Here is a 25357-nt window from a genome sequence, read left to right as displayed (position 1 = left end):
CGGAAGTAACGCGCTCCATTACTTCCAGGTTGCCGCGGAGCGCAACCCCAAAATGCTTTTCCTGAAGCGTATTCATCCCGAGGTATGACTGTATTTATTTCTTTTTTCTTTTGATAAAAGTAATTATCATAAATAAATAAGAATAAAAATGTGCACCCCACCCCCAATCCATTCCATTGTTAACTAGCCAACCTCCCAAAATTTCAACACCTCTTGTGATGGTTTGACCCCTTCCCGTTTTAACAGTACCAATTCTACAAACACCTTCCATAATTTCTCCTGCGTATTCCCCGTCTTACCTTAATGGCACATGCAAATTTATCATTAAGAGCTACATCCCACACCTCTTTATACCATTCTTCCATTTTATATTCTACTTGCCCCTTCCACTTCCTAGTTATCATAATTTGTGTAGCTGTCAATAAGTTTGTGAGCAAGTCCTTCACAGCCTGCAAACCTTCCACTCCATTGTGAAGTGATAATAATGCTACCTCAATATGGCTTACAACACAGACCAATACCAAAATCCTACAGCATACAGTATATTCTGTATTGTATAAATTCAAATTCATGTTATTATTATCCATTACCATTTGATTCCTGTAATAAATAATGAAATAGCTGCAATAACAGGAAACCAGCATATTATAATATACCTGGTTCAAATCCGAAGTGGGTTTTGGGTACATGCAGAAATCCCTTTATGACGTCTTGTCATCCCATATTTTATCGATTCTGAATTTGCTTCTAGTTATACTTTTTTGCATTTTAAGGTGTCTTTTGTATCATTAGTCGCACCAAAAGCTCAATGAAAAATCACTATAAAAAATGAAATTCTAAAGCCGCTAGGAATTTTACAAAAAAAAACCCTGCTTGCAGCTTATATGTGAAAAAGGAACCAGCCGCAAAAATATATTTACTCTGGCTCTACGAAAAGGTCTTTGTTCCATCTCCAAAGCACAGGGGTTGGGCGGGAGAAGCTGTCATCTCTGAAGCACAGCAGCTGCCTGAAATAATTTTTGGCCCAACGCTCACATAATGCAAGTTAATGGTCTCGTGCACAACCTCAGCATGGAACACAGCCCAGGCAGTCGGGCATGTCTGCAGGTCATCTAAAAATAAAAGTGGAATACCTGAGCTTGCAGCCACCTGCAGAAAAAGCAAATGCCAGAACCAAGTGGGAAGAGCGGAACGTAGTGTGGAGTTTGCACAAGCCAGCGATTTTTTTTTTTAAAAAAAATTTGAGGTGGGGGAGATGGAGGAAATTTGCTTGCTTACTCACCAGGTTCGGTGATGAAGAGCGGGGCTTCGGGGCTGGCGTCCGCGGGCTGCCTCCGGACGACTCGAATGGCGTAGTCCACCACGAACAGCTTTTGGATCTTCTCCCACTCGCTGGGCCATATCAGAGCTATACTGTGCAAAGAAGCAGAACATGCTGCCTTACTTGGAAAGGGGGGGGGTGGCCTCCCTCTTCCCGCAACACTCCAGACCACGTGCGTCAAAAGCAGCAGGGAAGGGGATCCCAGTTAAAGAAGTGCTTTCGAAAAGCCTCAGCAAACACCACCCTGGTTGGTTGGTTGGTTGGTTGAATGAATGAATGCAGGCTGCTTGCCCACGTGAGCCTTCATTCCAGAGGTGGCTGCTTGCTATTTATACAGAATCTTGAGGACTAGAAACTTGCTTTGTTTTTAAGATCAGCAGCAGAGCACCTGCCTCACAGGTCCCAGGTTCTATTCCATGCAGCATCTGCATGTAGGGGCTGGGGGAGGAAAGTCCCTGCCTCAGACCCTGGATAACCCTGCCTGCCAGTGCAGACAATAGTGAGCTAGACAGGCCAAGGGATCTGACTCAGTAGAGATGGCAGCTCCTTAAGTTCCTATGCTGGGCAGACGCGCACTAAACTGCAACCCATGCAAATCCACCTCACTGCCGGCACCTTTTACTGCCCCCCCCCCCCAAATACCTGAAAAAGATGCAACTATTGAACGGAAGCAACTCACAGTTTAGAATCGTCTTTGGTCATGGAGGCAAACGTGAACATCAGGCCGCCATGTGGACAGAGAAGATCCCGGTTGCCGACCGAGGAGACGGGGCTGCAACGTGTAGGCCGCCTGGTTGAAGGTCAGAAGAAGAGGCAGAGATGGTAGGCATTGCATAGCAAAAGCCATTCTGACAAGCAAGAAAGTAGGGTTGCTACTTTCAATTTATTTTAACCAGACTAGAAAGAGGGAGAACGTGTCAGGTGGAAGCAGAGGAGCCTTCCAGCTCTAATAAAAGGGGGAAGGGTCTCTAAGCTCCTGTTTGCATGCAGAAGGCCCCTGTTTTCAAGGACTAGCAAGGGAGATCTGGGGCTATGAAACAGAAGCTGTTTCACCCACTAGTCATAATGGCAGCTGGCTGGGCATGTGGGCCTTTGGTCCAGCCCAGCAGCCAGACTCACTCTCCCTTTGCCTTCTCACCTCACGAATTTCCTCCATTCTTCCACGAAGAACTTTGAGACGACGTACAGCTCGTCCACCTCCTGAAAGACAGTTTGCCAACGTTTGTGAAATTCAGACTTTCAGGGAGTTCCTTGTTCCCTCGCAGAACGTTATGTGGAGGGCATGAAAAGAGGGAGACTTCAAGGGCTGCTTCCAATAGCAGCCTTTCCCCTGCCGATTTAAAGTTCTGCCCCCGAAAACATTGGTTAAAAGCTGCTGTCCAGATTAAAGTTTTCAAAAAAAGCCAAGCAGCATTCATCAGGCTTCCTGAGAAGGCTGTAAACAATCACTTGTAACCACGGCCTGTAGTTTGGGTTTGTGGTTCTACTTAGGGGAGGCTGAATTCATGCAGGCAGTGATGCCGCCCCTGGGCATTCAATTAGACTAGTCTTACCTGCCTCGGAGCCCTCCAAGAGTTCTCAACTACAACTTCCATCAACCCAGCCAGGGCTGATGGCAGTTGCAGCCCAAAATACATTAGGGACAAGCTACTTAACCTCGGGCCTTCCTTTGCCCAGAGGACAGCGTGTTCAAGGACAGTCACAAACTGTCGATTAATGATCTTCACCACAGGCACTACTGCCCAGATGCAGAAGTGGAGAACTGGTTTGGAGGCTGCTGACTGGATCTCTACAATGCAGCCGAGAAGCAGCTCCCAGGGAAAAACCCTTCAGCGCCAGAGACAGAGATGGCACCCCTGACTGATATACACGCACCCCCCCCACTTAAGCGGGGGGTATGTTCCTGGACTCTGCACACAGAATTTATTTCATGGTGGCGCATGCAAATGCAGTTGCGCACAAGTGGATGCACATAACTGGGGCATGCCTGTATATTATATGTAGTTTTTAAGTTGATTTAGGTGGTTTTTATTTGGTTCCAAACTGCATTGTTTCGCGTCATCTGCAAGCCACCCTAGGAACTTTCGAGTGAACGGCAAATTATAAACCTAAATAATGTCGCATTGTTATGGGTTGTAATCAACTAAGTCCTACTCACGGTAGACCCCCTGAAGTTAAAGAACATGAGCCATGTCCATTAAACCAGATATATTTGTAAAAATATTTGCAAACCACTGCGTCTAACTTTGTGGGGGTGGTGGTTTACAGCACCAAAAAGCATAAAGCCATACAATAAAAAGCCACGTTAAGAAACAGAACTCAGTTCACCATTGTGGATGACTTCTTAATTGCCTGCATTGGCCTGGCAGGATAGAAGTGGTTTCAGCAGGCATTTAAAAGTGGACACAGAAGGCAGAAGGCATCCTCTGGATCTCTAGAGGCAGAGAGTTCCACAGGTCTGGGCTGGTGTGTCTGCTCTGAGTAGCAATGGAAACAAATCCATCATCTACCAGTCGCCATTGTGAAAGCACTTAAGAGGCTTTTGATGATTAAGCAGTCTACATACAACATATATATGTGTGTACATGTGTATATTGACAAGAAGGCGACCATAAGCAACCTCTGGCGCTGCAACTATATGCACTCATTCTGAGACACACACAAGCACCCCACCCTGCTACCATGAACTCCTGGACTCCCTACCTCTGGCCAGCTGCTGAGGCAAGGCCGGTTTTTGTCCTGGAAGAGGTTTGGGAGAGATGCCTTCTGCTCGCCAGCCATCATTTTGTGGAGGGCCTCATTTTCTTCCCCTTCCCGTTCCAGAATCTGCAGAAAAACACACATGGGAGTCACTCCCCATCCTGATTGAAAGAAACTGGGGGTGAGGGAGCTATGTTTTTGTTTTACAGCATTGATTCCCAAACTTTTTATGGGGGGGGGGTCCCTGGTTCCATAAACTCATCCCCAGTGCTGACTACCCTATAAAAAATCATTACTCAGAAGAGCGGTTGGCACGACCCGCTAAGGAACAATTAATTGCACATTCATTCAAAATCCAGCTAAAACTATTTCGTTTAAGGAAATCAACAAAACTGATGGACTTGCTCCAGAGATACCAGTCCGATAGTCATATCCATAGCCAACATATCCCTGCTGCCCCCTTGCCTCTCGCCGACCCCCTAGAAACTCCCAGCACCCCCAAAGAGGTGCTACCACCCATTTTGGGAAGCGCGGTTTGAAGTCAAGGGTTGTGGCAACAGTGCCTGTGATTCTTTGGCTGCAGGGACTGTGTGGTGGAGAGCAGCCTTAGGAAATACTGAGCTAGGTTGAGCCAACTCCGTAGTTTCTTATGCTCACATCTAAATCAGCCCTTGCTTTATTTCTAAGCACCATAGTTGAGTGGCAAAGGACCTGCAGAAGGCCTGAGGTTCAGTCCCTGGCATCTCCAGGGACGAGAGCCCTGGATACTGCCAGTCAGTGTTGACAATACTGAGGTAGATGAACCAATGAGGCTGCTTAGGGTTGCCTCATACACAGCACAAACAGACCCAGAACTGTCCTGCAGGCATTGGGTCAAACCTCCCCTGTCCCCTCTAGGGCTCATTTGCCTGCAAAATTTCCTAGTGTTCGGGTTTCTGGGGCATTCTCGGACACAGATCACACTCCGTCTGAGGCAGGGAAAATGCAACCCAGACACCTTATAGAATCCCAGAATCATAGAGTTGGCAGGGACCCCCGGGGTCAGCTAGTCCAACCCTCTGCAATGCAGGAATCTCAACTAAAGCATCCATCGCAGGTGGCCATCCAGCCTCTCCTTAAAAACCTCCAATGAAGAGGAGTCCGCCACCTTGCACTGAGAACAGGAGTCTTTGCTGTTTGGGAACTCAGGGGCATTCCGGAAGTAGCGCTGCAGCTTCTCCCAGGCTTCTCCGGAGACCACCCTCCTCTCGTTCTCTGATATGCACAGGTTGCCTGCGGGAGGGGAGAAAACCGCCAGAGAAATGCAGTTGACTCGAGCAAAAAGAGACCCCCCCCTAAAACTCCCCTGGGTTAGCCGCCAAATGGGAGTCCGAAGGAGCCAAACGGTCCCCAATGGACGTTGCTTTTTAATATGGAACAATTGTGAGGTTCCCTTTTGAGCAGCTTTCGGCTGCATGCTTCCTAGCTCACGGAGCTGGCAGGAATCTTGGGGCGGGTAGGTGAGAACACTTCAGGTCCAAATTGCTCCATTAAAAGACCAAGCACCCCGGAGACCAGTTTTCAAAGCATTAACCCTTCCCTACACACGCTTTCTGACAAGCCCCAAAGGAGGAGGAACAGTTGCTGGAAGCAGTGGGGCAGGAGAGGAGCATTCTGTGGAGAAGGACCGTGGGTTCAAGTAGGAGAGCAGAAGGCCCCAAGTTCAATCCCCAATGGCAGCAACTCCAGGTGGGCTGAGAAAGATTCTGTCTGAAAACCCGGAGAAGCTGCTGTCAGTCAGTGCAGACCAGTGTTTCCCAACTTGTGTATCCAGCTGTTTCCGGACTACAATTCCCATCATCCCTGATAACTGGGGGTGAGAGGAGTTGCAGTCCAAAAACAGCTGGAGACCCAGGTTTGGGGAACACTGGCGTAGACAAAAACAGACAGCTTGATTTGCTCCTTTAAAAACCAGTCCTTTCTCAGTACCACGAGGGACTGCGATCTTCCTTTGGAAAGCTTTCCTGCCTGAAATCCATGAGAAGCTGCTGCCGGTCTGTGTAGACAACACTCGGCTAAGATGGGCCAGTGGACTGATTCAGTATAAGGCTGCTCCTTGTGGTTTTTAAGGGAAAGTAGCGCCAAAGCAGAAAGCTGGGGCCATCTAACAAAGTTGGTATTTAGGAAATTCAAGACAGATGAAAGGCCTTCTCACATACCAAGTCAGTTCACTACGGAACTCACCGCCGCAAGATGCCGTGAAGGCCACCAATTTGGATGGCTTATAAATCAGAGGATCAGGTGAATTTGTGGAGGATAGGGCTATCAATGGCTGCCAGCCACAATGGCTATGCTCTGCCCTCCACAGCCAGAGGCATCAATGCTTCTGAATGCCAGCTCCTGGAAACCACACAAGAGAGTTGCTCTAGTGGCTCAGGGGTCCTGCTTGTGATCTTCCCAGAATGGGCATTTGGTTGGCCACTGTGTGAGAACAGGATGCTGGACTAGATGGGCCCCCTTTGGCCTGATCCAGCATATTCCTAGGTATCCCTTCCCACCCTGTTCTTATTCTAACCAGAAAACACATCAGCATCTGAGGCTCACAGAGGAAGGAACCACCACATGAAGCCGCTGGATGCAAGCCAGGACCAGCCTCCCCCTCTTCCTGCCCCCCAGGACTCCTTGCAGAGCACACCTATTCCTGCCTCCGTTGCAGAGCAGAGAGCCTGCAAAAAAAAAAGGCCCATCGCACATTAATAATTTGCTATGTGCTTGGTAAGGAGCCGCATCATCTCAAGAAGGCCTTCCACTTTCCAGCACAGCTCCTTTCTGTGCAGTCTCTAAGGTTACAGGGCAATTAGGGAGACGAAGCTGGCAATTAAGGCGGAGGAGGAGAATACGCTTTTGTTTTACCTCCTGCTCCAGGGGCGACCCAAGCATCAGGAAATGGGTGTGCGCCAAACGCAGGGGCCAACGCAGTCGCTGAGCCTGCAATTGCTTGAGATCTGGGAGAGGAGCACACTAAGGGCTTCCTTAGGCTTCGCTAATTGCCAGAAGCAATGGCATATGCGGAGGCGGGCACATGCGCCTTGACTTCTTAAGCAAATTACCTTCCTGAAGGGCATCCTCTGAAACAAACACTCGCACTGAGATTACGTCTTGTTCAACGCAACCCAGCTATAAAAGCGGTAAGGGAGTAGGAGGCATTTGTATGTGAGATTCTCTCATTTTACAGCCACAGAAAATGGCCTGGGCCTACATGAACCTCCCTGGGTGCTAGCATCCTTGGGGGAGCACCTTCTCTCAAAAGAACATGAGCCTTCTGGATCCGGCCAGTGGCCCATCTAGTCTAGCATCCTGTTCCCGCAGTGGCCAACCTGTGGAAAAACTAGCACACAATACTGAAGCACAATAGCACTCTCCTGGGATACAGGAGCATTGCTGCCACCGACCGAGGTAGCAGAGACGAGCCATCGTGGCCTTGAATTTGTCTAATCTGATCTGGGTGTTATCAGTAAAATCCAGGATTCTGCATTCCTGGTGTCAGGGCAGCCCAGGATGCGAACTGGAAGTCCTCTCACTCCTTTCTGGACACTAAGAATCGGCTCACTCCCCACCCTGCTGAAACACATGGGTATTTTAGGGAGGTCGGTTTTACCCTTATAGCAAAGCACTGGAGATTTCCTACCCCACTGGAAACTGTTGTTGTATAGGACTAAGTAGGGTGTAGCCGTTCAAGCAGTGGGAAGAGCCTAGGTTCAAATTTGCACTTAACCGCAGGAAAGCTCGTTGCGTTTCCTTGGGGCAGCCTCTTTCTTTCAGCCAGACCTGCCTTGCAGGGCTGTAGTGATGAGAACATTGCAAAGAGGTGGGTGGAGAACTACACATGCCACCCAAAGCTTATCTGAAGAAAGGTAGGAAATAAATACAGTACATAGTGGGGCATATATGTTAAGATGAGTTTGCTGAAATTCCAGCAGCTGGCACTTGCTGTGTATTTTTTATTTTAGAAGTGGGGTTTTTTAAAGAGCATTTTCATGCTGTCCACTGCTCTGCACTCCCATCAGAGTAAGGGCAGTACAGAAACAGAATCAATCATTCAAACAGACATTTCAAAAGCAGCCCCAGCCCTCACCATGGGGGCAGATGATGTCCTCATTGAACTTCAGGTCCTCTTCCTCCCGCTTCTCGGCGATGGATTCATCTGGAAAGCAAGGAGAGGATGCCACAGAGTGAGAACAGGGAAAAACAGGCCTCTTCTGCAATGACTCCGTTTGAGGAATTGCTCTTCCTAGAGAGATTCGCCTGCCGCCTTCATTACAGATCTTTAGTTTCCAGATGAAAACATCCCTCTTCAAACATGCCTTTGGGCTGTTAAGCAATCTAAGGCCTTTTATTAGGGGCGTTACTGTTTTTTTTTATTCTTATGCATTTTGTGTTTCTAATTTGTAAATTGCCCTGTGATCTTTGGATGAAGGGCAATATATAAATTTAATTAACAACAACAGCACGCCGCAGCAGATGCTGAGGTTTACATTACTGGTGTTTAGAGACCTTTGCCACACAACCCCTGAGACACAGGTGCCACTCAACTGCTCTTGTCTCTGAACTGTCTCTACTCCAGCTGGTCATTGTAAGAAGCGCCATTTTGGTGCCTCTGGTTTGCACATTTCCCCTTTCCTCCCCCCTCTCCCTTTCTCCTTTTGTGCTGTGTATTTTAGAATGTACTTGTGATGCTGAGGGCCAACTTCTTTGTTATCAGTCTTGTGAAAGAGATGGAGAGATTTGATATCCACAGTGAGTCACGCATTAGGGGACCGATCAAGGAACTGACTTTACAATCCTATTTAGGCCATGCATAAGAACCGTAGTTTGTTTTTGTTTCTTTCCATAAAATTTTATTGAAACTTTTTCATTGTAAAAAAACCAAACTAATCTGAATAAAAATTAAAAAGAGGGAGGAAAGGAAGGAAGGAAGGAAGGAAGGAAGGAAGGAAGGAAGGAAGGAAGGAAAAAAGTATTTACAAAGTCCTCTCTCAAATTAGATATTTTTTAATTTTTTTTATTAAGGCTTATCTAAATGAAAACAAAAAGAGAAAAATAAAATAAAATAAAGCAAAGTCCTTTCTCAAAGGTTGATCTTAACTCTTGTGTCACACAGAAAGGGGGGAGCACTAAGTAAAACTAATTGCTGGACAACAATGCTTAGAGCAGGGTAGGCAACCTAAGGCCCAGGGGCCGGATGCGGCCCAATCGCCTTCTTACAGTAGGCCTACAGCTTACGCTGGGGATCTGTGCTCAAAGGCAAAATTAGGCAAAGTCAGAATGACCCCTGGAACTGCCCCTGCGGCCTCAGATCTTGCAAGATTTCTTAATTGTTCTGCAAGATATTGCCGGAACATACGGCAGGGCCTTGTGCGATTGTCCAAGAGCCCTGTAAAGCAAGGCAAAGGGCTTTAAAAGCTGCTTCTGCAAAGGAAAATCCTTTGGGTGGCTCCGCAAGATCTTGCAAGAGCCTCCAGAGCCCAGTAAGCAAGGGTCTCCACTTTCTATTTATTTATTTGCGATCTGCCTAAAGTTGCAATCAAGTAAGAAGAATGTGTGTAACTTGTGGGCCTAGTGTAAATAATAATTCATAGAACCACAGAGTTGGAAAGACCAAGAGGATCATCTAAGTCCAACTTTCTGCAGCGCAGGAATCTTCCACCCTTGAGGGTTTCCACCAGCTCAAGAGTACAGGATCAACTGTGGAGCCCCTTGTGCGCTGAGGCCCTTCGGGCAAACCCTTTCCTCGGGATCTAACAGCATCCGAGTCCAGCCATCATCCCTTTGCGATGGGAAGGCAGGCAGGACTTTGCCCCAATGCCAGGCAGGGAGGCTGCAAAGACATGTGTGTCCGTATAAGGGGGAGTGGGGAGGCAGAGACAGGAGGCTACCTTTGCTTTTGGCATCACCATTCATCCTGCCGTTGCTCTGATCAGCATCCTCGTCTGGGTCATCCAGCTGCTCCAGAGCCAGCTGGCGCCAACTCCGCAATGACGATTTCCCAACCCAAAACCCGTCGTTCCTGAAAGGAGACAAAGAGGCAACTCACTGTGAGATCTTTTTCTTTTTCTTTAATACAAACTTCATTGAATTTTTTAAAAACAATTACCAAGCACAAAGTGTTCAAGCACGTATGCAGTCATCCACGTGACACCGAAACAGACTTGGGAAATCTTTTACATTACAGATTGAGCTCCCATCCACTGGGATAATTTCTCCATAGTGGCCATTGTGACTGAGACGGAAGGGAGCTTACTGTACTATTGTTAAAAACCCCCGCTATAAATCAAGGCCATACCGAGTCAAACTCATATTTCATTTTTATTCTACTTATCTTAACTCAACTTTCTGGTTCTGCGGCTGTGTGTCTGGCATGGCACCAATGGCTGGAATGTCAAACACCACTGAGAAGGACTGGAGTTCAAATCTTGCACATGAAGAAATTATCTATTACAGTGGTACCTCTGGTTGCGAACGGGATCCGTCCCGGAGGCCCGTTCGCAACATGAAAAGAGTGCAACCCGCAGCGGCGTGTCTGCACACACGCGGGTTGCGATTCGACGCTTCTGCGCATGCGCAAGCTGTGAAACCTGGAAGTAACCCTTTCCAGTACTTCCGGGTCGCTGCAGGATGTAACCTGAAAGAACATAACATGAAGCAGACGTAACATGAGGTATGACTGTACAGTGGTACTTCGGGTTACATACGCTTCAGGTTACATACGCTTCAGGTTACACACTCCGCTAACCTAGAAATAGTGCTTCAGGTTAAGAACTTTGCTTCAGGATAAGAACAGAAATCGGGCTCCAGCAGCGTGGCAGCAGCAGGAGGCCCCATTAGCTAAAGTGGTGATTCAGGTTAAGAACAGTTTCAGGTTAAGTATGGACCTCTGGAACGAATTAAGTAGTTAACCCGAGGTACCACTGTAGTTGCTTCAGGGGTCTTGCAAAGACATATAATTTCCCCCAGATACATTTAAATATTGAACAGCCTAGAAATGCTTTTAAATAAAATGAACGCAGCTATTGATTTCAAAGCCACTTGCTCTCTTTACAAAAATGTCTCCCGCAAAGTAGGCCCCCCTGCCCCCTCTCAGCCACACTCTGCACACTTGAAAAGGGGACTTGCTTACCCTTTGACGGTCACCTTCAGCAAGTTGGAGACAGTTTTGTAGTCCTCGTTCAGCTGGTTCTTCAGCCGCAGGACTCGGCACCTCTCCACCACACAGTCCCTGCAGAGTGCTTTGACTGGGGAGGAAGAGACGAGCAAAAAGACTGCCATCATCCACAGCACAATATCCCTTGCTGTGCATTCTGGACAAAGTGTCCTTCCATAGGGCAGGGCTTAGATCTAAAGCAGCTGAGACGACGACACAGCCTCCTCCACCCCAAACCCAAACACCTGCTTCATCCAGCTTCCTTTCCACTCTTTAGGCTGCCATTGGGGCATGTTTATCAGACCCTTTAAACTTCCCTGATTTTAAGAAGCAGTTAACCTTTCTCCTGCCTGTAGAATGGGAGACATAGGGACATAGGAAGCTGCCCTATACCAAGCCAGACCATTGCTCCATCTAGTTCAGTACTGTCTACACTGACTGGCAGCAGTGGCTCTCTAGGGTGGGGATTGAACATGGGCCTTCTTCTTGCCCGGCAGATGCTCCACCACTGAGCTGTGGCCCTTCACAGCTACCAGTGCCCCTTCCACATCCCACAGAGGAGAACTCTGTTTATGACTACCCAAACTAAGGCTTTCAGCATATCGGCACCAGCACTTGGGAACATTGTAGTCAAGCACCTCTACCATGTCAATATTTTGATGTTTGCTGCAAAGAATGTACAGTGGTACCTCGGGTTAATAACTTAATTCGTTCTGGTGGTCCGTTCTTAACCTGAAACTGTTCTTAACCTGAAGCACCACTTTAGCTAATGGGGCCTCCCGCTGCTGCTGCGCTGCTGCACGATTTCTGTTCTCATCCTGAAGCAAAGTTCTTAACCCGAGGTACTATTTCTGGGTTAGCGGAGTCTGTAACCTGAAGCGTATGTAACCTGCAGCGTATGTAACCCAAGGTACCACTGTACAGGTTACATACGCTTCAGGTTACATATGCTTCAGATTACAGACTCCGCTAACCCAGAAATAGTGCTTCAAGTTAAGAACTTTGCTTCAGGATGAGAACAGACATCGTGCTCTGGCGGCGCGGCAGCAGCAGGAGGCCCCATTAGCTAAAGTGGTGCTTCAGGTTAAGAACCGTTTCAGGTTAAGGACGGACCTCCGGAATGAATTAAGTACTTAACCTGAGGTACCACTGTATTGCCAAGTGTGGTTAGAGAGTTAGGCACCTGCACTTGGGAACATTGTAGGCAAGCACCTCTACCGTGTCAATATTTTGACATTTGCTGCAAAGTTTGTATTGCCAAGTGTGGTTAGAGAGTTAGTATGATTCTGCGTGGGTCATTTTTTCCCTGTTATCTCTGGGGCACCTCCAACTAAGTTTTACTCCAGGCAAACCTATCAAAATGAATGGACCTAACAGCCGTAGCCATTAATGTCAGTGGCTGTACGTAAAATAGGACTAACTCAGGACAGAACTCTTGAGATGCTTTAACACTCTTACATGCAATTTAAAAAAAAACAAGTTGGCAGCTTATAAATGCTATTATAACTAAGTGGCAATTAAAGACACGCACACCAGCCAGTTCCTGTCTGGAGGAGAGGGGTGGCTAAGCGCTTTATGGAAAGGGGAAACCTCAGTCTGAGAGTGTCAGCTTCACTCTCAGCCTTTGCGAATCAGCTTCTCTTGGGTTTAACAGCTTTCATCTCGAGATTCAGCCCTGAGAGCAGCAGCTGGCAGGAACGAACTTGGGAGAGGGAGAGGCATAATTGAGAGGAAGGTGAGCTTACCAGCCAGGGCAGCAAAGAGCTCTCCCAGCTGCAGAAAGGCATGGGACCAGAAGAGAGTGTGGCGTAGGCATTTGGAGGTTAACACATGTGCTGCAAAATAGATTTTGCTGGCACTCTGCCACTTGGAAGGCAGTATAAAGAGGAGGTGGTTTCAAGGGTGTGTGGTTGTTGTTGTTAACCCGTCCATTCACTTCCTCTCTTTCCAAATAGCATGCACTTTTTATCACCCGCAACCACATGCTTTAATTTGCCCTATTTAAACACTGTTGTTTTGCCCCAGCCACAGGATAGGTTCCATAAGGAACAAGTGGCTCCCGTTGCTCACATGTCCTTTCCAGGAAACACTGTGCTCCTTGGGAGCTGACTACTAAGCCAAGGAAATTGCAACAGCCTGTGGAATGTGGAATGGTTCGAGTGTGGGAATAGCAGGACCCTAGAGGAGAGGGTTTAAATCCTGCCCCCTCAGCCATGAAACTTACTGGGTGAGCTCTGGGACTAGTCACTGCCTCTCAGCCTAACCTACCTCACAGGGTTGTGGTGGAGATAAAATGCCACCTTCAGCTCCGTGGAGAAAATGGTGGGATATAAATTCAATAAACAAACAATCAAAGGTTATGGAACTCTAACAAGAGCATAAAAGCCGTGCTGGATGAAGCCAATGGCCTATCCAGTCCAGTCTCTTATTCTCAACCAGGTGCTCATTATTGGAGACCTGCAAGCAGAAGAATTCTCCCCTCCTGCAGCTTCCAGCAACTGGCACAGAGATGGATTTACTGCCTCCAACTGTGAAGACAGAGCAGAGCCATCGTGATTGGTAGCTCCTCTAACAAGGCAGGGTGGTCCAATCATCACAAGATGATGCAGGAGGCAAAGGTGGCAAGGAGCTAAGCCATGGGTAGGCAAACTAAGGCCCGGGGCTGGATCTGGCCCAATCGCCTTCTAAATCTGGCCCATGGAGGGTCTGGGAATCAGCGTGTTTTTACATGAGTAGAATGTGTGCTTTTCTTTCAAATGCATCTCTGGGTTATTTGTGGGACATAGGAACTCGTTCATCTTTTTTTTCTCCTTCAAAATATAGTCTGCCCCCCCCCCAAGGTCTGAGAGACAGTGGACCGGCCCCCAGCTGAAAAAGTTTGCTGACCCCTGAGCTAAGCTCTCCTGGGACATGCTCCCTTCTGGGGTTTGGCTTACCTGTCAGCCTGGGCCCTCCTCCATATCTCTTGTAGAAGTAGTCAGCGACATATTCAGAGACCCTTTTGACGGTGGGTATTTTGTCCGGGTGCAGCTTTCCATGAGAGCACAGGCAGGCCGTGTTATCGATGGGCTTGGGGGGAGTCGACTCATCCAGCCACTGCTGCAGCCATTCAAGAGACACGAAGTCATAGGGGCAGCCTGGAAGGAGGAGGAGGACAGGAGGGCTGGGGTGGGGCATCAGCGCCACAAGCCCTGTTTGCTTGGGCTCACCAAAAGTGTCTGCCTTGACCGGTGAAGCTTCATGATCATACATTCCACCCCCTGGCCAGCAAAACCCAAAATCTAAACAATCTAATCTTCAGCTTGGCAAGAAACAAACAAACTGGGTTGTACCCAAGTCTGCCCTACTCAGAGTAGACCCATTGAAATAATTTATAGTTGTGATTCCTGCATGGGAGGGGGTTGGACTAGATGACCCTTGGGGTCCCTTTCCAACTGTACAATTCTATGAGTCTATTAATTTATATCCCTCCCTCTCTCCCTAAGTAGTCTAGGGTGGAAAACAGACGTAGCATTTGAAACAAAAGTGTAGCAAGCACTTTGAAAACAGAATGAAACAACATTAAAAACTATTACACGTAACATCTAAAGTAAGTTAGTTTTCTAAAAACCCTAAAAGCAATTTGAAACAGTTAAGAACATCCTTCCATCCAAGGGCTGCCTGGAATAGTATTGTGCACGGAACACACCTGGGTAAACAGGAATGTTTTAAAATTCCTCCTGGAAGGAAGTAATGATGGAGGCAGGCACACCTTGCTAGGGAGGGAGTTGCACAACTGGGGAACCACCACTAAAAAGGCCACATTGCAGGTCAGCACCAATCAGGCAGCTCTGGAAATTAGTGGACCCAAGTTAGTCTTGTCAGTTAATTTCTACGGGCCTACTCTGCTTAGGGCTAACACAGACTGTGAAAGTATAACACTTGTAAAAAAGGACAACAACCTGAACTTCAGAAAATTAACTCCAGCACCCCACCCTCAGAAGGCCCTCCAGCTATTTGGGGGGTAAAGCAAGAAAGGGGCTTAGGCCACTGAAAATGTAGCCACATGGTGATGTGTGTTCTCTCTCTCTCTCTCTCTCTCACACACACACACACACACACACCCACACACACACCCAGAGCAAAACAGAGGCTCCATCGGCCCACCCACATCCCAGCTGCTCACTTTCTCCCCTGCACTGAGCCAAAACCAGGATGAACAACCTCAGCCCATGGATGCATGAAGGAGCAAGCCATGCGTGTGACTGCTCCCTTAATGTAAGGTAACTCCATGCAGGTGGAAAACTAGTGCAATTACAGTGAAGGTTGGGCTAGACACACTCTTTCCAATATACTTGGTCCTGGTTTGTGTTTTTTAAGAGTCGTTTGTACAAGGGAAGCGTTAAAGGACACCAACACCACCCCAGCCTTGCCCACAGTGGAACAGTTCGTTCTGCCACATGTCATCATTTATCTCCTTTAATTTATAGCCTACCTTTCTCTCCCAGAAGCTCAAGGTGGCAATGCACAATTCTCCCCCTCTCCATTTTCTCCCCACAAAGGGCTGGGCTGAGAGGCACCCAGTGAGCTTCATGGCTGAAGAGGGCGGGGATTTGAACCCTGGTCTCCCCCAGGTCCTACTCTGACACTCTAACCACTACACCACACTGGCTCTCAATAAAGTAAAGAAAAATTATCTGAAGACGTGTGGCATGTGCACGAAAGCTTATACCCAGAACAAACTTAGCTGGTCTCTAAGGTGCTACTGGACAATTTTTTTATTTTTTTATTTTATTTTTTTTCGACTGCATCAGACCAACACCTGAATCTAAAATTATTTTGTTATTTATTTTACATTCTGCCCTTCCTGATAAAGCAGCCCAGAGAGGCAAACACGTCAGTGAACAGAGCAGTGGCCATGTTTCTTAATATTTTAAGTCACTGCAGATCGTAAAACACCCTAGGTTGACGGAAGAACAGGTAGACAAATATCTTGGGGCGCAGCAGCAGTTAAGTTGTACTGTACAGAACATTAGACTATCCGGAAAAACCAAAAAGGAAACTTGGCTGGCACCCAATGTCCATGCAACACGTTGTTCCAATATTTCCTCTTGGGACTTAAGACTAAGGCGGCTGGCCAACTGCTTCTAAGTGCTGCCAGCAGTGATTATCTTTACCAAGAGATGCACAAACGACTTTAATTTTCCAGGCCGGAACTAGACGCCACAGGATTTGATAAAAGTGATATAAATACTGCCAATTAGGAAGGCTTCATTAGAGATCCAAACAGGGAGCGGGGGGAATGCAAGGCAAATTTTAAATGCTTTCACATGTTTAGATGGCCAATTGTTTTAAAATGTTTTCAGAGAGAGAGAGAGAGCACAGCTGATGTGAATTTGGGAAGATAATTCTTACAAAGCTTCCACTGATGTCTGCTTGCACTGTGTGTGGGGTGGGGCAGGGGTGGAAGGCTCTTTGGCGGGGCCTCAGGAGGCTTGCTCTCCACCCCACCCTCCAAACCTCACCTACAACAGTCTTATCCTTAACATGCAATACTGCAAATATGTATTTTTTTAAAAGACAAATGGAAGATCTTACAGACCAGCTTTGGCAGGCAACTTCTGGTAGAGCTCCTTCACCTCCTCGTGCTTGATCTTGCCCCTGGCCACGCTCTGTTTGCGCATCTCGGCCATCTCTGTGCACCACTCCTCAAACTTGCTGTTGTCCCTCTCTACGAGCTCTTGCAAAAAAGCTGGCCAGTTGGGGGGAGGGTGACAAGCAACAGAATTAGGACGGAGAACAGAGCCCGGCCCTCATCCCCCAAAAAGAAAGAGGAAGCCCTTTGCTACACCCCTAAAGTCCTTGGCTGAGAGTCATTCCCAAAGGCATCCCTTAACCCCAGGGGAAACATCGTTTCATCAAATTCATATGTTGCTCGGTTGCAAAAGAAACCAAAAAAGCAGTTTAACAAAACAGATTTTAAGTATCAAAGTATAAATAAGGATTAACAACAGTAATTTCAGACTTTTGAACAAATGTTCATAGAACTATAGAATAAAAACAGATTAAAACCTGCACCAACTCTCTAAACATCTGGGTAGGCTTTCTCTTAACAAAGATGTTTTTAGCAGGTGCCAAAAATAATACAGTGAAGGCAGCTCTCCGATATCAATAGGCAGGGAGTTCCAGAGTGCAGGTGCTCCCACACTAAAATATTGACTTCTTATAAATGCAGAACAGATATTACGTTGCACCTGCAGTAGTGCCTGTTCTGCCGACCGAGGGAGTCAAGTGGGTGTATATGGGGTTGGAGGCCCCCAATTGAGAGGAGACCCCCAAAATAAGAATATCAGAAGAGTCTGGCCGCAGCTGGAGCAAGCCAAAATGGACCCACCTCGTCTACCCTCCTGGTGGCACAGTGGCCAACACAAAACTATTATTAATTATTTATTATTATTATTATTATTATTATTATTATTATTATTATTATTATTATTCCATTTTATACACCACCCTATACCTGGAGGTCTATGGCCTATACCCTCATGAGACCCATGTGCAACAGTACACTCTCCACTTATGAGCCCCAGCAAATGGCATTCAGAGGCAATTTGCCCCCAGTAGTGGATGTAATAAAGCCAACATTTTCTTGAGAGTAATTTACAAGTTTCCGCCAAAGGAGGATTAAGCTCATGTAAGGTTTCTGATGAAACCACCAAGCTGACTTGCCACGTCCCCAACCTATATAAAACATCTCTTGTGGGGAACCATGTGTAGAGGACATTTGCCATTACTTACGACAACGTCCACTATATACAGACCCAATAAATTGATTGATAACAGCCCTTTTCACACAAAGGAAACAAATCTAACCAGGGTGGTCGGTGTGAAATGGCTGCTGAGTGATACTGATGACTCTGTTACTTATAAGGTAGCTCTCTATGCCCTAACAGCTAGGAAGAAAGAACAGGATGGGCAAGTGATCAACTGAAATGGGGACTCCGATCAATTTATACAGTGGATGCTCGGGTTGCAAACATGATCCGTGTGGGAGGCACGTTCGCAACCCGCAGTGTTTGCAACCTGCAGCACTGCGTCTGCGCACAGGCGGGTTGCGATTCGGCGCTTCTGCACATGCACCGAAACCCGGAAGTAACCCGTTCCAGTACTTCTGGGTTCGGCGCACTGCGCAACCCAAAAACGCGCAACCTGAAGCATCTGTAACCCGAGGTATGACTGTATAAAACACACCCGGCATTCCCCCTTTGACTCAGCAAACTACCTATTTGTGGGAAGAAAGAAAACATCACCAGCTCTGCCCAACATTTGCTGAGTGGACACAAGGTGGCTTGCTTAGCTTAACATGTGCCCCACAACGGGTTTGCCTGCACACACGTGCGCCAGGCAAATGCCACACCCCGGGTGCACAGAGGGGAAAAGAATGGACCACACACACACACACACACAAAACTCCAACACCAGCCTTACCTGGAATTTCAACACTCAGTGATTTCTCCCGCGTCTGCAGCCTGTACACCAGCATGTAGGCGTTCCGAGAGCGGTAAACTCCCTTCCCACATTTGAGCTTCCGAGTCTGAGATTTAGAAGGCTCTAGTGGGGAGAGAGAAGCCAAGCACAAGAGAAGCCCTGAGACATCTGCTCTCTCTCTCTCTCCTGTCAGGGAAGCAGAACCTGGAACGCTCTTCTCCCTAGCTCTTCCCTCTCAACTCGCTGAGTCTGTGACGGGGCCTTTTCAGTGGTGGCTCCTGGGTTGCTGAGTGTTCCGTCCTAGCGAGGCAATGCCCTACATCTCACCCCATCCAGAGTGCTTCATCTGCCAGGTTCAAGGCAGGTAACCTTTGGCCAGACCCTCCCACCCCACTTGTGCAGCTTTGACAGAGTGCCAAATTTATTTGGGTGGGTCCCCATGTACCGCCCCATTAACATGTTTACTATTTAAGGGATGCCCCCATTCAAGCCCAGAGCAAGGAGCCAAGACCGGAGGTGGGCCCTTACTTCCAAAGGGCCTCACGAGAGCCAGCAATTTGGAGCTATCAGAAACACACTCCTTAGCACACATAAGCCTCACCAAACGTGGGTTGCGTAAACACGTTAATGGAGCTGTTTCTTCTGGGGATAATTATGCCAAGGCACAAGAGGCTTTATTGCTGGTGGAAACAGCAACTGAGTAGCTAACCCTTTGCTGGTCCCAATACACCAGGCATACCCAGCTTTTGGCCCTTTGGATGTTGCTGAAACTACAACTCCCATCAGCTCTGGTTGGCACAGCTAGGAATGATGGGAGCAACATCCGAAGGGCCAAAGGATCCCCGCAGTGTGTCAATCCAGGAGAGCTCACAGGACAGAGACAGGCAATCTTCTCTATCCTGTGGCCCTCTAGATGGTGCTGAGCGACGATTCTTTCAATTCCCTGGCCTTGGGGAGTCATTAAATTTGTCATCTAATACAAAATGCCTCTAGGCACCTTACATGCACACCATTAAAAATGACCATCGGGTCAAATTAAACAATATCCAAAGAAGATATAACACAGAAACATAATCATGTTCCCTCAAATACCTCAGAGAGCAGATATGCTGAAACAACATTAATGATGGCACAAGGCAGGCTTTACTAGGGAGAGCATTCCAATAACCAAAAGAGGGGCCCATAACCAAAAAGGCCCTGTCGCTTGCTGACACCCTGAAAACCACTCTCGGGGAAGCGCCTAAGGCGATGAACGCAGGATCCAGGCAAATGCAAGCCAGGACACAGACATCAAGGTCCTGCGCTTTATTGATTGAATCTGGAATTTGGTGAACCGAGCCTGAAAACAGAGGCAGTCAGGGCAACTGACCACATTTGGACACTTGGAGGGACAGAGGGTGTCTCCCCGCCACGGCTGCTCCAAATGGTTTGACTCCTAACTGCTTATAGGAGCCAGGGCCTCCTCTGCGTGTTTTTGGTGAAGTCTTACCTAGGTCTTCTTCTGCCCCCAGCTGCAGCTTCTTGCCCTCCATCTTCTCTATCTCTTCGTCGTTGAACCGGTACCACTCTCCCGTCTGAGGGTCCTTCACGTGGGCAATGTAGTGGCCGGAGTAGGCGCTCACGCCACGGTGGATGAGGACTGCACTCAGCTCATAGACAAAGATGTTGGCTGGAAGGAGGGTCACAGAATCAGAGAACTGTAGCGTTGGAAGGGACCCGAGGGTCATCTAGTCCAACCCCCTGTAATGCATAGGGATGGCAGAGAGAATAGCCCCTGCAGCGTTTATGGCGTCACTCGCTTTGTCATTGTAATCTTCAGGGAGGCAGAGATCAGGCCACCCCCTTGGGCTGTGGTTGGTGTACACTGAGATTGGCAGGATAATAATAATAATAATAATAATAATAATAATAATAGTTTATTATTTATACCCCACCCATATGGCTGAGTTTCCCCAGCCACTCTGGGCGGCTCCCAATCAAGTGTTAAAAACAGTACAGCATTAAATATTAAAAAATTCCCTGAACAGGGCTGCCTTCAGATGTCTTTTGAAGATAGGATAGCTGCTTATTTCCTTCACATCTGAAGGGAGGGCGTTCCACAGGGCGGGCGCCACCACCGAGAAGGCCCTCTGTCTGGTTCCCTGTAACCTCACTTCTCACAATGAGGGAACCGCCAGAAGGCCCTTGGTGCTGGATCTCAGTGTCCAGGCTGAACGATGGGGGTGGAGACCTTCAGGTATACTTCAGGTATACAGGACCGAGGCCGTTTAGGGCTTTAAAGGTCAGCACCAACACTTTGAATTGTGCTCGGATAGAAAGAAGGGAGCTCAACAGCAGGTTGGTGCCAGAGTGACCTACTTTTGCCTTTGCCCTCCTCCTTTTTGAGTTCTAGATGGGGAAACACTGAGGTTGAGGACGCTGACAGCAAGTGCCACAAACCTGGACTGGTGGTAAATAAGAAGGCAGGCAAGGCAGGGGCTGGTGAAGGGCAGTGAGACTGCTGGGGCAGTGCCCTGTTTGCCCTAATGGACCAGCCCCGACTGCCACCCCTTCATGCCCAATCACAAGCTGCTACTTGGCTACGTAAGATCATAACCTCACCTTTGTCTTCCATGTAGGGCTCCATGTCCAGCAATTCTGAGAACTCAATGTAGGCATTCAGCTTCTTCTTGTGGCCTGTTTGCCTAAGGAAGCAAGGGAAGAAAGAGCAAACGGTAAGGCCGAGTTTGGCAACTCACAACGCACCTGCGGCACCCCACTTGTCACCTTTTCCCAGGATGACAAGGAACCGTTAGCGAGCAGTCTTCGGGTTAAGTCAATCAACCAGCTACAAATCCACCGAACAGTTATCTTGTCCCATTCGGATCGATCTGCGACACTGTTACAGATGTCGCATAATATCCATTCCGCCTTGGTAAGAAATCAATCTTTCCGTGTGGCAGCACCTATGCAGGAGCCTTTTCTGTACTTTTTTAAGCAACTGCTGAAACCATTTTTGTTTAGGCAAGCCTACCCAGATGTTTACAAAGCTGGTGCAAGTTTTAATTCCTTGCTATTTCCCTTGTTATTTTTCTTACTGATATTTTTCATATTGATAATTTTGTTTATCTCTTTTTGTAAACTGCTCTGAAGTGCTTGTTGCATTTTGTGAAATAAAATAAACTGGGGGTGTTAGCGTAAGCCTGCCTCCTTCCAGTACGGAGGGATCTGACCGCAGCAGCTCTGAAGGCTCCCACCCTGGGGTGCTGGAACAAGAAAAGATGCATGCCTGTCAAACACGAAGCGCATGAGCTGCAGGTTGAGGGTGCATGGGAGGCTGAGGAGACGGATCCTGCGGGTGGCGTTCTGCTTGCTCTGGCAGGTCTCACAGAAGTAGCGGTTGTCCCCTTCCAACTTTTCTTCCTAGCCAAGCAAGAGAGAAATGGAACAAAAGTCACCTCGATGCCCCCGAGGCAGGCTAGAAGTTCACCTAGGTCAGGGGTCTGCAACCCGCGGTTCCGGAGCTGCATGTGGCTCTTTTACACCTTTGCCGCGGCTCCGGGGCGGATACTAGTGAGGGGAGGAGGCGCATTGTGCGCCCCGACACTCCCCACTGTGGCGAGCGCTGTACTGGCTGTGACGTCGCATGGGGGCGGTGCGTGCGTTAGTCACGCACTGTCCCGACGTCACCTTCCCGCTCGCCCGCCCGCTACATTGTAAGGGGGATGTACGCTGGTCACTGCATTGAAAGGGGGCATGTACGCTGGTCACTGTTTTGAAGGGGAGTGAAGAACACACACACAAAAAAAGGTAGCTTGTTAATTTAACGTTTATTTCTACGAGGAGAAGTAATTCTGAGGGGTCAAACAAAGAAATAATAAAAAAGTGACAAAAAAGTTATTTTTATAATGACGAGTTTTGCGGCTCCCAGTTTTTTTTTCCCCTTTGGAAACGGGTCCAAGTGGCTCTTTTTGTCTTAAAGGTTGCAGACCCCTGACCTAGGTGGAAACAGACCCTTTGGCATCAAATCCACTCTTCAGCTCCTGAATCCATGCATGGAAAGAGTGTCAAGGATGCCTATGGGTCTTCCTTCAGTGGTATTCTGGGAACAGCTTCTACGGCAGGAGACCAGAATTTGGGGGCTGTCACTTGATATGGAGAAGCTGAAACCAAACTGCCTATATCTGGAGAGAGTTAACAAAGCAGGACCCTTCTTATCTCCCTTGTCAGAAAATTTACTAATCAATTTCTTCTCTTTGCATATGACTTTGAGGCTTTTTTAAAATAACCAAGCAGTGAATAAATTTCATGAAACAAACTTTTTATATATTAAAAAACCCTCAAACAAAAAATAAACATCCGTTTATTAATAATCACATTTGAACCTATTAAAAGAGTATTTATAATGTTGCTAATTTGACAGAGACCACACTTAAGATTATCCTTCTGAAGCTGCCTGTTGGAATTAATTTTTATAAAAGCTCCATAGGCACAAAAAACCTCCAAAGGACCGACAAATTAAATGACATACGCAGAAATTAGGGCCAACGAGGATCAATCCTCTCTATTCAGATCCCACCCTTGAGATAAAGCAAAGAGCAGCCGAAAGGAAATTGGCCTCAAACCATAATAGGCTGGAGGATGAAAGTGACAAGGAGAAAACTCCCAAGGAAGAGTTGATACCTTCAGAAACTCTGTGATGCAGTCCGAGAGTTGCTTGTGGCCTTGGATGTTCAACTCAAGCTCATAAAATTTCGATATAAGTTTGGATTCTCTGCCACACTGGTTGCAGCTGGGGAAGAGGAAAAAAACACCACTGAAGACTACCTCAAGAAGAATTACTTCTTCAGAAATCACGGATATCATTATTTATTAAATTTATTGGTCATTTTTTTTCTCATGGCAGCTCAAAGAAACTGACAGCATTTTAAGCAAAAACCAAACACACACACACACTAAAACCAACATTTTTTAAAAAAAATAACAATTATGTTTTCCAAAAACTACTATAAAAACATCGTATCCACGAAGAAAAGCCCCATATATATTGTTAAAACCCAAAGGCCTGATGAAAAAGGAATGTTTTTGCATGGAGCCTAAAACAGTGGTGCGAGGCGAGCTTCCCTGAGGAAAGCATTCCACAAATTGGGAGCCACCACTGAAAAGAACCTGATATCATGTTGCCACCCCCTGGACCTCTCATGGAGGGGGTCTTGGTTGGTTGGGGAGATTGGGGTCCTAAGCCACATAATAATAATAATAATAATAATAATAATAATAATAATAATAATAATAATAATAATTTATTATTTATACCCCACCCATCTGGCTGGGTTTCCCCAGCCACTCTGGGCGGCTTCCAACAAAAGTCTAAAATACAATCATTTATTAAAAATTAAAAGCTTCCCTAAACAGGGCTGCCTTTAGATGTCTTCTAAAAGTTTGGTAGTTATTTTTCTCTTTGACATCTGGTGGGAGGGCGTTCCACAGGGCGGGTGCCACTACCGATAAGGCCCTCTGCCTGGTTCCCTGTAACTTGGCTTCTCGCAGCGAGGGAACCACCAGAAGGCCCTTGGCGCTGGACCTCAGTGTCCAGGCAGAACAATGGAGGTGGAGATGCTCCTTCAGGTATACTGGACCAAGGCCGTTTAGGATTTATAGATCAAAATCAGCACTTTGAATTGGGAATACACAAAGCTAAAGCACCAAAAGACTAAGAAGAGGAGAAACTTACACTGTGACGTAGGCATACTCTCCGCAAAACTGCTTCTGGACAATGTCTCGCACATCTGGGTTTTTCTGTGAGGTGAGGGTATCCTCCAACAGGGACATGAACAGCTTGGAAAACTCCTGAGCATCCTAGGAGAACAGTACAGTTGCAAAGCCAGCATTGATAACACGGGTAAATCAACAAACTAACAAAATAAACGAAGAGGGTGCTTAGCTCTTTGGTTATACGTTATAGCTCTTTTAAAGAGGAGGCAAAGCAACCACCACCACCCCTCATTGCATTGATTCGGGGATGGCACTGCGCCTCAGCAATGTACAAGGAAATTAAGAGTGGAATAGGGCCATCCTCTTCGGTGGCTAAACATCCCTGGTTCACCTCAGCTCAGGGAACTGCGGCTTAGCATTACAGAGGGCAAGCGGATTGATGTGCAGCTGCTTCCGCAGAAAGAGCAAGGCAAAACACGCGCTCACACGCACGCACCCGAACGTTACCTGTTGCTGACCTGTGTCCAAACCCAGCGCTTTAACAAACCCTGATGGATCGATATAGCGCCTCTTGCTGTTCTGCAGCAAAGCAAACAAGTACTGGAGGTGCTCACAAATCGTCTGAGGCTCATAATCTATCAAAAGGCAAGAGGATTCCTTCAGAGATTTACCCACCATGACGCATATACTCATATTGACAACGGTCACCCTCTTTTGCACACACTCTGTTATAAAAGACCTCCCCCTGCCCCTGCCCCACTTTGCTACACATTGGGACAGATATACACAGCATATCATCTGCTGGCAACTGAAAAACTAACAAGATGTGCCATTCTGAATAACAATTTAAAAAACCAAACCCTTTCAGAAAGGGAAGGTTTCCTCTTCATTTAGATTTCTGTCGAGGTTTGTTTGCGACTCTGCTGCTGCTTACTCTGGTGCCCATGAGAATCCACCATGGTCTCTAGAGGCTGATTCACTGCCTCCGCTCAGGA

At 47.3% G+C, this 25357-nt stretch overlaps 1 protein-coding gene across 5 annotated transcripts in view; it reads right to left on the bottom strand.

Annotated features, from left to right (window-relative positions):
- Positions 1–25357, bottom strand: part of USP48 (ubiquitin specific peptidase 48) — a 37579-nt gene that overhangs the window by 7786 nt on the left and 4436 nt on the right. Inside the window, exons 4-20 of one of the 5 annotated variants that reach the window (XR_013393546.1) lie at positions 24870–24997; positions 24382–24506; positions 23331–23439; positions 21937–22070; positions 21270–21352; positions 20158–20337; positions 18669–18791; positions 16783–16932; positions 14138–14338; positions 11178–11292; positions 9937–10067; positions 8136–8204; positions 5145–5293; positions 4025–4147; positions 2460–2521; positions 2001–2111; positions 1283–1408 (exon numbers count right to left, since the gene is read on the bottom strand). Coding sequence is in view for 4 of the 5 variants with exons in the window: in XM_077931114.1 (XP_077787240.1) it covers positions 1283–1413; positions 2001–2111; positions 2460–2521; positions 4025–4147; positions 5145–5293; positions 8136–8204; positions 9937–10067; positions 11178–11292; positions 14138–14338; positions 16783–16932; positions 18669–18791; positions 20158–20337; positions 21270–21352; positions 21937–22070; positions 23331–23439; positions 24382–24506; positions 24870–24997 (2124 nt within the window). In the remaining variant the exon portion in view is untranslated. Of the gene's footprint in view, positions 1–1282; positions 1414–2000; positions 2112–2459; positions 2522–4024; positions 4148–5144; positions 5294–8135; positions 8205–9936; positions 10068–11177; positions 11293–14137; positions 14339–16782; positions 16933–18668; positions 18792–20157; positions 20338–21269; positions 21353–21936; positions 22071–23330; positions 23440–24381; positions 24507–24858; positions 24998–25357 lie in introns of those variants that run through there. The other 4 variants (XM_077931114.1, XM_028741453.2, XM_077931115.1 and 1 more) reach the window with 4 other exon arrangements.

This window comes from Podarcis muralis, chromosome 7, assembly GCF_964188315.1.
Source record: "Podarcis muralis chromosome 7, rPodMur119.hap1.1, whole genome shotgun sequence".
Lineage (NCBI taxonomy): Eukaryota > Metazoa > Chordata > Lepidosauria > Squamata > Lacertidae > Podarcis > Podarcis muralis.
This window is presented reverse-complemented; position numbering and strand designations above follow the sequence as displayed.